The sequence below is a fragment of the Lycorma delicatula genome, chromosome 10 (assembly GCF_047948215.1).
Source record: "Lycorma delicatula isolate Av1 chromosome 10, ASM4794821v1, whole genome shotgun sequence".
NCBI classification, from domain to species: Eukaryota; Metazoa; Arthropoda; class Insecta; order Hemiptera; family Fulgoridae; genus Lycorma; species Lycorma delicatula.
In genome coordinates this window covers 39,112,866-39,126,205 of record NC_134464.1, presented here as the reverse complement: position 1 = coordinate 39,126,205, position 13,340 = coordinate 39,112,866, and the positions used below count along the sequence as shown (strand labels likewise).

The 13,340-nt window shown below is 27.2% G+C and overlaps 1 protein-coding gene across 1 annotated transcript in view; it reads right to left on the bottom strand.

Moving 5' to 3' along the window:
• The window catches only part of Cds (CDP-diacylglycerol synthase), a 107,962-nt gene that overhangs the window by 26,453 nt on the left and 68,169 nt on the right, over positions 1-13,340 (bottom strand). The window contains exons 4-6 of the mRNA XM_075377780.1: positions 9,823-9,999; positions 4,723-4,925; positions 2,104-2,260 (exon numbers count right to left, since the gene is read on the bottom strand). Coding sequence (XP_075233895.1) covers positions 2,104-2,260; positions 4,723-4,925; positions 9,823-9,999 — 537 coding nt within the window. The remainder of the gene's footprint in view (positions 1-2,103; positions 2,261-4,722; positions 4,926-9,822; positions 10,000-13,340) is intronic.

The window sequence follows — 13,340 nt, the reverse complement described above, 5'->3', positions numbered from 1 at the left end:
TTCACAGTGCAATCTGGTAACATAAATCATGACTATTCACGGTAAGAAACGAGTGTAGCAGGAGATTGACAGATGACTTTAAGAAAAGTCGTATGAGTACATCCATTACTCATCACCATTACATGAATAGGAATCACAATTCTTAAAAGCAAATAATAATGAAAAAAACATAAAAATTCCATTATTGTTCTAAGAAGAGATTTTTAAGTTGAAAAAAGCTAAACATCATTCTACCTTCTAGTATATTTTCCATTCAGGGATTATTTTCTCTACAACATTCGGAAGTGATATCCAGCAAGTGCATTAACAGAGAGGGCAGCTATGTTAAAAATTAGTATAAGATGTAACTTAAAATATTACAATTAAAGTTAATAATTAAAAAAAGAGCACTGAAAAACTTATTTTCTATATTTTCCTTGAAATATCAGTTTACCTTCTATTTTATTTTTATATAAAAAATTACTAACAATCGTAGAAGAAAATATTAAAAATTTTACCTCAAACTATTTAAATTTAGAAATATCATGATCTGAAAAAATAATAGAAAGTTTCTTTTCAGATTTAAAGGAAATACTCTACATTGACTTTTTCACAAAAAAAAAAACTATCACTACGTATTATGGTATGATTCTAAAATATAAAGAGAATCCTTTTCTAGAGAATATAAAGAGAATCTGTTCTAAGAGGAGCAACAATTTGACATCTGCTTACTTGGTTAATGCTACAAGATCTAAGTTATGGACTATCTCACCATTCACATAGCCCAAATTAGTTCCTTTGGACAACTTCATCTCAGTTAGGAAATTTCTGGGAGGGAAGAAACTTGATTTAAATGAGATCACTGATGCTGTGCAATGATTAGTCAACAAATGATCAAAAGGCTTCATGTGTAGGATAAAGAAGCTTCCTGAGCGTTTGGTTCTCAGGAAGCTTCATTTGCACGAAGCCACTGCATTTGCAGTGGCAGGAGAGTATGATGGGAAACAGAGTTATGCTGGTATACTGGTATATATATATATATATATATATATATATATATACATAAAATAAGAATTTTTCAAGTTTTTTTTTAAAACATAACTTAAGGAAATAGAATTTTGCATTTTAATTTTTCTTCCCAAAAAATCATTCAATAAAATTCATCCACAGCACGTAAATAACAAAAACTGTCCATAGAAAGTGAAATAAATATTTGATATAAAAAAATTAATGTCAATAAATTTAATTTTTTTTATCAGTTACTTTTTTCCTCCTCCTAAAAATTTATTTTTTGTTAAGAAATTAGTGTACTGGTAAATATTTCAAGTTCTTAACAAACAGTGCTGTATTTTAAGTGTGTAAATTGTTGTGTCTACCTAATTAAAATACCTTAACTTTCATTAAAATAGGTTGCATTATTTTATTTATAAATAATCCCAAGCAAACGATAGAACAGATACAACATGAGGTAACAGGTATAAATATAAATAAGTAATTCTACTGAAACAAAATCCCTTTACTTCAATTTTGTATGGATTATATAGATAACATAAAATATGTGGACAATTATTTACAAACATAACCTTTATTTACATACAGTCATACAGATGTTAATTTGAGATAGATAGCACTGACTATGAAAAATTAAATCAAATGTCTACAGACAAAAAACCATAGTAGAATAAAATGCTTAATAAAATTAACAATATCCTGAAAGTGCCCAATAAAAATAAAAAAAATACTAAAATAAGTATTCAGTTTTTCTAAATTTTATTTTTGGGAACAATATCTATAACAATTTAACGAAAACCATCTTGAAATTTCAATAAAAATACTAGTAAAAGAATCATTTAAGTCAGCCCAATTATTTGTATGCTGTACATGAGCAATGATAAACATAAATATATATATATACAGTGCAATACTTTTTCACTCTCTCTGACTGAACAAATATTAGTTCTGCAATTTTTTAATGTTTTAAATTTTATTAAAAAACAATTTTTACAAAATAAAATGTAAAAAGCTAAAATTAATGTATAAATATAAACAAAGAAGAATTTATTAAAATAAAATGTAATTTATAAAAATATTAAAACACACAATATGTTATTTATAATTACTTACGATAACTCCAAATATGATAGTTGCAATTCCACCACCAACAAAACCTTCCCAAGTCTTTTTAGGGGAAACTTTAATAAGCGGTGTTCGACCAAAGAAAAAACCAAATATATATGCCCATACATCATTGCAAACAATCATTGAAACAGGTACAATGAACCTGAAAAAATAATGTAATAGTAATAATAATTGAAAATTATTTACTTTGTCCTATATTGACATGAAATAAATCTGTTTAAATTCTTTTCACAGTAAGAAATAATTAATTCTATTATTTTTCACACCAACAAAAGATATTCTTCTCTTGGGATAGTTACCTGTACTAGTTGTCTAGTATTTCCTATCAACTGCTAATTAATAGATTCTTTATAACATATTTTACTTTATTTTTATCAGGAGTCATTCTTATTTATATAATACAAAACTAAATTTATTATTGTGGAGTCATCCAAAATGTTTTGTTCCATTTTTATAAATCCGAGGAAATGCTGTCCTTTCTCTCTTACATATTCATGGCAGCATTCAACCACTTTATTACACATTTTTTTCAAATAACATTTAATCTTGGTTTACAAATCAACTAAGTTTTCAATTTACAACTTAAGGTCATTTGGATTTAAGCCTATAATCATTTGGTTTTGAAAACATACAATTTCTCAGAACAAAAATTTGCAAAGTATAAAATCACATGAACATAGCCATCAATTAAAGAACATATTGACAAATGCAGTCTAACTTGAAGAGCGTAATGAGGAGGTGTTCAATTTTGCTGTTAAACATGATAGTCAAAATGAAATAAAAGTAGTTTAATAGCTTAGGCATAATATCTTAAAAGATCTTAAGGTATGAATCACCTGTAACACTTCAATTAAAGTAATAAGGTCCCATCCTAATACTACTTTTTTTTGCAAAAAAACACAGCAAACCTGAACTTCATTAAGTTCAATTTTCATAATTACAACAATTATTCATTACAGATAATGTTATAAACGATATTGTAATGGTTTACTAGACTATTTCATTTAGAGTATGCTTCAGCAATGAAGCTCAACAAAAATTCCATCCTTCTGTTAAAATTATCTTCACAAAGCAATCTTGGCCAATAACATTTGAACTTCAATTCCTTTAGAATCTTTCATTAACAGATCTAGGTATTTTCAGGCTAACAAAACCCTTACTGATTGATGTTTGAGGGTTCTTTATCCTCAAAGATCAATCAGAGTAGCTTTTGTTAAAATTCTCTCTCTGTTGTAAGGTGTTTGTTTTCTGAAATACAACAAGCCCAAAAATTACCAGATTATGGAGCATTTTTTCAGTGCTTCTGGTATTTTCAGTTGTGTATAGAAATAATTCAGTTACATTTTAAACAATTGTAAAAGAAATTGCAATTGTGTGTTTTTAACTTAATTTATATGGTTAATAATAACATTTTAGTAGTAAATGTAAATAAGGATTTCAAACATATGCTACTCTTGTATTAGCTAAGTCATAGAGATAAAATGCTAATGTCTTATTACACACACACACCACAGAGTTGATTTTGTTAAAAGCCTGAGATTTTCTGATGTGTCTTGAGATATTTTAGTCTGAATACAGTCTATTTTTTTTATAAATTACAATATTTAGAGACTTCTAATAAAAAGTAAGGATAAGACTTCCAACTCTCAGGCTTTATCAGGAAATACTATCTATCATCCAAAATAAAAGTAGCTTGAAGGCGAGCCTCTATTTTCCCAAAAAAAATATTTTATTTAATAAGTTGAAATTTTCTGTTTTTATAAATTAGATTTCCAATTAGTTTTTTGAGCTAATTCCTTCATGGTAGGCCTAAATATGCCCTGGATATAAAATGTAATAGTTTTGTGCAGATTATAATATGGTTCCTGTTTAAACTAGACACCTTTAGAAATAGAAAATTAAAAATTTTCACAAACTCCAAGAAACTATAAAATTGGTCAAATCCTTATACAAGAAAAAAATTCAAAAAATAAAATAATCCTTACTTTCAACTCTACATTTAGAAACACTGAGATGAAAAATAAATAAATTTTATCATTATATATCACTTTTGGGTCATCTGAAATAGACTGACCCTATATATAAGATTATTTACAGCCTACAACTAATGATTTGAATAAACGTAAGAAATTTCTGTATACATTACAGATAAATGAGTTAAATAATAAAACTGAATAGTATAGATTGTATTTTCATATTAAAAGTATAAGAAATTTTAAAATTAAATTTAATGAAGGAACTTTTTTTTTAATTTGTCAAACATTCATGTCTGCAATTCTTCATTTTTAAAATCAGACAGTATATACACTACATGTACACCTCTATAACAAGATATGTGCAATGCAACTGCAGTTACCATAGAGTTAACTTGGAAAAATAATTTTACTTGCTGTGCATCAACTGTGCGAGATGTGGACAAAAATTTTCTGTCAAAATAATTTTTTTTTCACAAAAAATAAGTACATACATGTATTATGGTTACCCAAACTAGAAATTACAAAAAGTGAAATGTTTCCACATAGTGCAGTGCAAACATTTAATAATGAATGTGCAATTAATATTAAGATAATTTATAAAGATATTATGAATAAACTAAATACTCACCATATGAGACCTTCAAATATATTTTGTATAATCAAATAACTTTGTGTTACAACAATCAGTAAAGCAACATGAGTCCATGCGAATAATGAAAACTGTTTCATATAATACTTGTTAACTAATGACAAGACAAACCAAACGAATCCAGTTATATATAAGCAGAATGAGAAAAATCTATGATAAGTGACCAGTACACGAAGGTAATCCTAGAAAAAAAAAGGAAGAAAAATACTAACTAATTAATTAAACACGATTTTAACATGCAATTAACTCTTAAACCATTGTGACAAGTATAATTAATCCGTGTTCTACCATTAACCATTGCTGCAATCAGGTTCAGTCATTCTACAGTACAAAGATACTGGTACTATTGGTTATTAAATTATTATAGTAATTATTTACTATGGTTATTATTATAAACTAGGGTTACCTTTTGTTTTACAAAAGTACTAAAGAACAATATAAAAATCATAAGGATAAATAAATATCTAACTTGAATTTAGGGTCATTGTGATTTTACGCCATTAGCGTGTGCTATGTGCATTAGGTTACACGTTGTGTTATCTTAATGTGAATTGAAAGAGTGAAAAATTAATAATCTGGAATAACTGAGAGCAGGGGCGTTTGAATTTGTAATTTGATTGAATACAAATTAATTAAAATAACACATGTTATTACTACTATTTTAGTAATTATTAAAATTTATTTTTATTGATATAGCTATGTTTAATCACTGAACTAGTAAATTTACATAATTGTTCAAATGTGGCAAATATGTCATTATGGCAAAATGACACATGAAAAAAAAAATGAATGTGTGGTGCTAAGTTGAACGAGATACAGTTTTTTTTTTTTTTAAGGGTAAAGAAACTATCAATGGCAAACTACTTCTCGATATGATAGACGGGTATGCAGTACTCCAAATATTGGAGAATTCCAATTCTCCAATGTGGCAAAATTCACATTTTGCCACATTTGTACAGGATTACCTAAATAAAAAATTTCCTCAGCAATGAATCGGATGAATGGAGGCTGGCCTCCGTGATCTCCAGATCTTACCAGTACGAATTTTTATTTGTGTTGTTGTGTAGAGATATAACTATTCTCTATTCAACTAAGAAATATGGACTATTTACAATATGGATCACTGAAGCTGTTTTGTCTATTAAACTGAATGTTCTCTGTTGTTTAAGAAAGACATTTAATATCACCTTGAGACTGCAGGGTAACTAAACTATAGAAGTTCATATTGAAAGCTACTAAACATTAACATTCTTGTAAAATTTCTCTTAAGTTTCAGGTCTATGTCATGCTTTGTTTCAGAAGTATAAATGTTTGAAACCCCATCATTATTTTATGGACACATTTTACAATAATTCAGTACAATATATATTTATTAAATTCAAAATAAAAATTAAGAGGATTAAATATATAGCAAATCCACATTACATAGGTTAATATAATGGATTAACCATAACAATAAAATTGACCAGAGATTCAAAATCTTGTTGATCAGAAATAACTGATACAATAAAACAATATATTCTCTTTTAATACCAGGGACAGCAATGCAAATAGTCAAGATTATCACATTCATCACTTTAAATGAGACAAGAATTGCAGTCTAAACATAATCTATACATAATTGTCTTTATGTATGTGCTCAGATATGTTAGCAAGATATTAGTCCCTTTTGTACTGTTTTATGATTTTACGTTCACATTCACACGGTTATGGTACCATAAACATAACAAATATATCACAGAATGGGCACATAAACTTTCCACCAAAAATTTCTTTAGTTCTATAGAGATGTGTTAAATATTATTTAAGACCAACTTAAGTTAAGTATAATATAAAAATGCAAATAAAATGAAATGCTAATAACACAAGCAGCAAATAAATTCTAGTAAATTAAAGCGTGCTTAGCTCTGAAAGCACAATATAATGTAACCAATGGAGCAGGTTAATTCTTTTATAACCTAACTTTCTTTTTAAAAACACAGTATCAACGTAATGAGAAATTAAGAATGAATGAACCACATATGTAAACAAATTCTAAAATGTATAAAATAAACACACAAACTAAAAAAAAAACACCCCACACATACTGAAGGTAAAACAGACTAAAATTAATAAAACAGAATCAGAATAAAAATACATAGTGAAAATATATTTAATGAAAAATGATGGTGACCAATTTATTTTTTGTATGATCAAGTTTCAAATAAAATAAGCAAAGAGAATGTGAAATGAATAGACCATTGGCATATTTGTGCCAGATCACACACATACACATGAATTGCAGTTGACCGATTTCATACAAACAGTGAGGTCAAGTTTACAAAATTATTTTATGCATATTTTGTTTATTTTTATGTTTTGATATGGATAATAATAAAATATGATTTTATAACTTCCTTTAATACTCATATCTTCTGAGACATAATATTTAAAATACTATTTAAAATACTTTATGTATGACACACATTCTTTAAACTCTTTCTATGTCTTCCATGTCTTTCTCTACTTTCTAATTTTTTTAATGACCTTTTGGAGAAAAGTATGGTATTACTTTCTCAGTGTCATGATGGAGTAGATAGGGGGAGGGTGAAAATTAATTTTCTTTACATTTTGAGGTATGAGTACTTCACTTAAATTGGGTTTTTATATATATATATATATATATATATATATATATATGATTCAATGTGATCCACCCAAGTACAGAAAATAAAATAAAATGACACTCACCTTATTTTTTCATATGATTATTTAAACATACATATTTGAATTATTAATACAGAGGATTATGGGTCTTGAAAGGATCGATTTTAGAAAAATAATTTTTTTTTTTTCTAAAATCAATCCTTTCATATATAACTGTAGGTTTATTATACTTTGTATTCTATATAAAGACACACATATATATATATATATATGTATGCCTTTGTATAAAATGTTTTGGCTTAAAAATATTCAAAACTACTAGATTAATTTAACTGAAATTTAGACAATCTCAAATTTAGTTATGCTCAATTTAAGGTCAAAATAATTTGAGTGGGGCAAGTTAGAGGTGTGGTTCGTTATAATGCTTCAGGTTGGAACATTGAGTTTTTTTAATATGTGGTATCTATTGTTAGCAATAATAAACCTAATTAAAAAAATAATAAAGTAAGTACTAAAAAACCAAATTAAATTAATGAAAAGTCGGTCTTCTCATATTTACAAAATTTTTAAAATTCTATGATCTTTCTAAGTATATACTTATTAAGTAAGTATAAGTAATTACTTCTGGTTTGATTTATTCAGTGTTAAATATAATAAAATCATCATCATAATTTTCTTATTTGTAAAAAAAATGAAAATTTTAAAAAATTTTTTACAATGATAAAAACATTTTTTTAAAAATTATCATCAAATACTTGTTTTATCATTAAGATCTATGGTCATACTATGTAAGTACTTCTAATTTAACAATTAAACAAAGAAAATGAAAGGATGATATGATAGGCGAAAAACACTCAGTGTCAGGATGGAATCTGAGATCATTTGATCTAGTATGCTAACCACTATACCAACAGGCCAAGCCAGTAATTAACAATACTCAATAATTAACTGTATTATTATTTTTTTCACTAATGATTTTATCAATATCTTCACAGCTGTTAAACTTGCACCATTCCCAAAATGTTGCCATCTGTTTAAACTAATTTATGTTGCTGTTTAAAGGAGAACCTTCTGGACAGTCAGTTGACTCTTACAGAACCATTTTGTACAAGATGATATGCAATGAATCATATTTACATGTATAGATTCAATTTAATTTTCTTTGGTTTGTTAAATGTCTAAAATCAAAGAGAATCTAGCTACAATTAAATAATATTAAATGGTAAACATCACAATGTTTCGTACAGTTTGTAACAACTTTGTGCATATAAAAGCAATTAGAATGTGAATATCAGTCTCTTTTTTTTTAAATATAAGTTAATGGATTATACATAAATATTGTATTTGAAAATGAATTAAAGGCTCATGCACCAATGAAGGAAAGGCAATGATTTCCAATAAGTAGTTTTGTAGAAAGTAAATTTTAATTTGGTAAATGCATTTACCATTTGACATCTGTATTTGACGCAGTTTCTCAAGAGAAATTACTTAATAAGCTAGAAAAGTATGGCATTAGAAGGTTAGCATCTTTTCAGAGGCAATCTTAAAGATCGAATTCAGATAAATAACAATCGATTTGTGGAATCACGCGAATTGACCTTAACAACTTATGAATTGCCTCAGGGAATCTGTTCTTTAATTTATTTTAATCTGATTTGAATTTGATTGATTTAATTAATAATTTGTTATGATATAAAAGTATGCTTATTTAAAATCCTGCTATTGGCACCAACGAGAAAATTTCTAACATATGCTGGAGGTAGCCATTTATACAAGTTTAGTAAATATAAACTGTATTATTTTTATTTACTAGCTAATAAATAGATAAATGTATAAAATAAATAATACCATGAAAAAACATGTTATGACAAACTACAATTATAAAATTACACAACTGGTTGGACCTGAATATTATGACGGTAAATATTTTATGTCATCTGTTTATAAGTTACTTAAATAAATACACAAACGAATATAAAATAAAAATTGTAAACACAAATTTATCAATACTAAATAATAAAATAAAATACAAAAAATATAACCCTACATTAAAACAAACCAAAACAAAGATAAAAAACACAACTGAACACTTACTAAAAAATAAATTACCCCTTTCTTGTTTGTAAATTTTATACAAACTTAAATACTATGAAATGATTTACAATAAAATGTCAGATTCAAAATAAACAACTCTGGAAAAAATGATTAAATAAAGAGATCAAGTGAATTAGAATTTATAATAGCTTCATAAGAATGTTTACTTTTGAAAGGAACTGATAAGGAAATAAAAAAAGGCCTTTGAACAAATTTCAAACCATCATAGAGTTAAAAATGATATGTGACCTTATATATCAATAACATCTTAACAAAAAATGAAACATGTAAATCATTCAATACAGGTAATAATAAACATAAATAAAATAGAATACTTACAGTTCGACTGATGACAATACCAAAATAATCGACTAGACTTTCTCCATAGAAGAAATAATTTGAAGTAATGAGAAAATACCATGATAATGATCGAAACCATGGCAGACCATGAATACGGTATACAGCATAACCAATATTAATAATCTCTTCAAAGCATTTTACTTGTACAATAAGTGTCTGAAATAAATAAAAAATAACAATAAATAAGATGTAATAGAATATTTAGTTACTTTTTAAATAGGAATACATTTCTCTACACTTATGATTTTGGGGGCAACCATTACTTCTCAGCAGACACAAAAAAATCAACAAAAGTTAAAACATATGCCTTTTGAGATAATCGAATAGAAAAATTAGTGGATCACAAATCAGGCCTGTGTGAGGGATGTGACAGGAGATAAAAATTTCATTTTTCAAAGATCTACAATTATTATGAAAGGTTTGGTCTCACATTATCTTGCCGTTGATTTCTGAACTTGTTTAAACAAGTTTTTTTTACAGTTTCTTAATTCACAAAATATTGAGCAAGATTTCATAGTATTTCCATTCTCCTTATAATATAAAGTATAATCAGAAAGTAAAGAGACAAAGGACTCGATATTTAATTAAAATATTTATTTAATGAAATGTTATGCTTGGAATGGACTGCTTCTAGACTGAAACATGGTCACTAACAGACAGGGATAAAAAAAGGGGTAGCGTCATTAAAAATGTAGGTATACATGAGATTGGAGAACATTAAATGAACAGAGGAATGAAGAATGATGAAGTTATGAGGTGAATAAAAAGAAATTGAAAGGTAATAAAGAAATTAACAGATTCCATCACCATTTTAGAGAATGTTGTTCTAAATTTTAGAGTGGATATTGGGGCAGATATCTTTATTCAATGATGAATACTGAATTAATTTCCACATTGTTCAATATTCCAACACTTAATACTCCTCATTGAATAACTGATTTACTGTGTTTTGCTCAACAATTAGTTTTTTTATTTAAAAGTTATTGATGCGTTTTTAGCACAGGCGAAATGAGTCTTCAGTCAGAAATACAGTCTGTTTACATAAAAAATTAATTTAAATGTCGGGAAAATATTTTTGAAAGTATATGTATATGTGTTGCTTTAAATGGAAGTAAAACTTGGATTATCAGAGTACCTGATTAGAAAAGACTAGAAGCTTTTGAAATGTGGTGCTATAGGAGAATGTTAAAAATCAGACAGGTGTATAAAGTGACAAAAGAAGAGGTGTTGCAGCAAACAGATGAAGAAAGAAGCATTTGGAAAAATATAGTTAAAAGAAGAGACAGATTTATAGGCCACATATTAAGGCATCCTGGAATAGTCACTTTAATATTGGAGGGACAGGTAGAAGGAAAACATTGTGCGGGTAGGCAACGTTTGGAAAATGTAAAACAAATTGTTAGGATGTAGGATGTACAGGGTATACCGAAACAAAACGACTAGCACTAGATAGGGGGAATCTTGGAGAGCTGCATCAAACCAGTCAAATGACTGAAGACAAAAAAAATAAGTTTTTAAACTAAACAAAAAAAAAATACAAAAGGCGACTCAAGCTGCTAAAAAAAAATGTGTTGTAAATAGACATGATGGAGTATCAGTACATTGGCACAATGTTAGTTCAAATGTTTTCAATCTAGAAATTTTGATGCTAATGATGTATCTCACTCTAGTCAACCAATGATTGAAAAATTAAATGAAATCAAAAAAAAATTGGGCAAGAACAGCCCATTCATTAGCAGTCACATTATTAGTAATAAACTAAACAGAGTCCACGAAACATTTTTTAACTGTCTGAAAATTACTGGAAAAAGAAATTGTCTGGGTGCTTATGACTAACACACTTGACCTAAACATGACCAGCACATGAACTAAACATCATTCACAAGAGTTTTTAACAGTTTGTAAGTTGCTGGATACAAAAAAATCAAAGTCTGGGTGCCACATGACTAGTCTGGGTGCTTTTTATATGACTAACAATAGCACTGATGAGATTTTACTGAGCTTGGAGTTGAAAATAATTCATATGCTAACTCTAAAATAATGAAGAAAATAGCACCTATATAATACTATTCTTTTATATAATAAAGAGCCAAACAATGACAAAGAAAAATTGACTTTCATGTAACATAGGTACTTTAATTTAATGGATCAAATTCCAACAGTGAATCATTACTACAATGGAATGAAACTGAACCATTTTTGAAACGGCTCATTAAAGGCAATGAAATAGGGATCACATACGACAATAATGCAAGGAAAAGATTGTGGTTGAAGTGAGTGAAAAAGCCAAGACTGATGTAAAAAAAAAAGTGATGGTGTGTGTGTGGGGTGGAATCAAAAACATATTCACTATGAGCTGCTATTAGTCAAATGAATTATTTCTAATCTCTACAGTCAACAACTGGGAAGATTATGCTAAGCAATCAATATAAGGTGACTAGAACTGATAAATAAAAGGTTGACTTCAGTCACAACAATGTCAGACCCCTCACGTATTTGGTGACCCACTGAAAATTGCAGGAACTTGGATGGGAAGTTTTGATGCATCCATTGTATTGTTCTGACCTTCCAACCCCACATTACTATTTGTTTTGGATACTACCAAATTCCCTTAATGGTATAAAATTGGATTTAAGAAGCTTATGAAAATCACCAATCACAGTTTTTCATCCAGAAGGCACATAAGTTCAACATTGACAATTGATATTGACTTTATAACAAAATGATTTTACTACAAAAATAACAAAAGATGATCGACCAAAATAGCATATATTTGATTCATTTGAAATATTAAAAAAACTTTTGTTTAAAATAGGTAGAAAAACTTTTTCCCCAATGCTATAATATTTTTTTTTAATAGTCTTATTTTGCTGTAGTAAATATAAATCTATTGGTAACAATTTCAAAAATATATTTTCTGTAAAATAATAGGTAATCAATACCCAAAGAAGACTAAAACTGAAAGAATTGCATAAAAAAAAAGAAATTGTCACTTACTCTAAACTCTGCGAAAATGTTTTCTATAATGTCAGCTAGGCTTTTTATATTACTAACAACAGCACTGATAAGATTTTACCAAGCTTGAAGCTGAAAATAATTTGTATGCTAACTCTAAAGTAACAAAAAAAATAGCACTTATGTAATAGTATTCTTTTATACAATAAAGAGCCAAAAACAATGATGAGAGAAATTAACTTTCACATAACATAGATACTTTAAAAGAGCATTAGTAAAATTAATATAATTTTTTTTTTTTTTAAATAAACAATAAAAACACATGATAAAAAATGACTTTACAATATCTAAGATGTGAATTCTAGAATTAATTGTATGTAAACTTAGCTCAAAGCAAAAAGAATATTAAAATGATTTATACTAATAATAAATAAAAAAACCGTGACTATAATTACAAGCTGAAGAAAAGAAAGTAAAAGTTTTGTATAAACTTTTTTAAGTTTACAGTACAATTCTACTATAATACTTATGTATTATGTTTA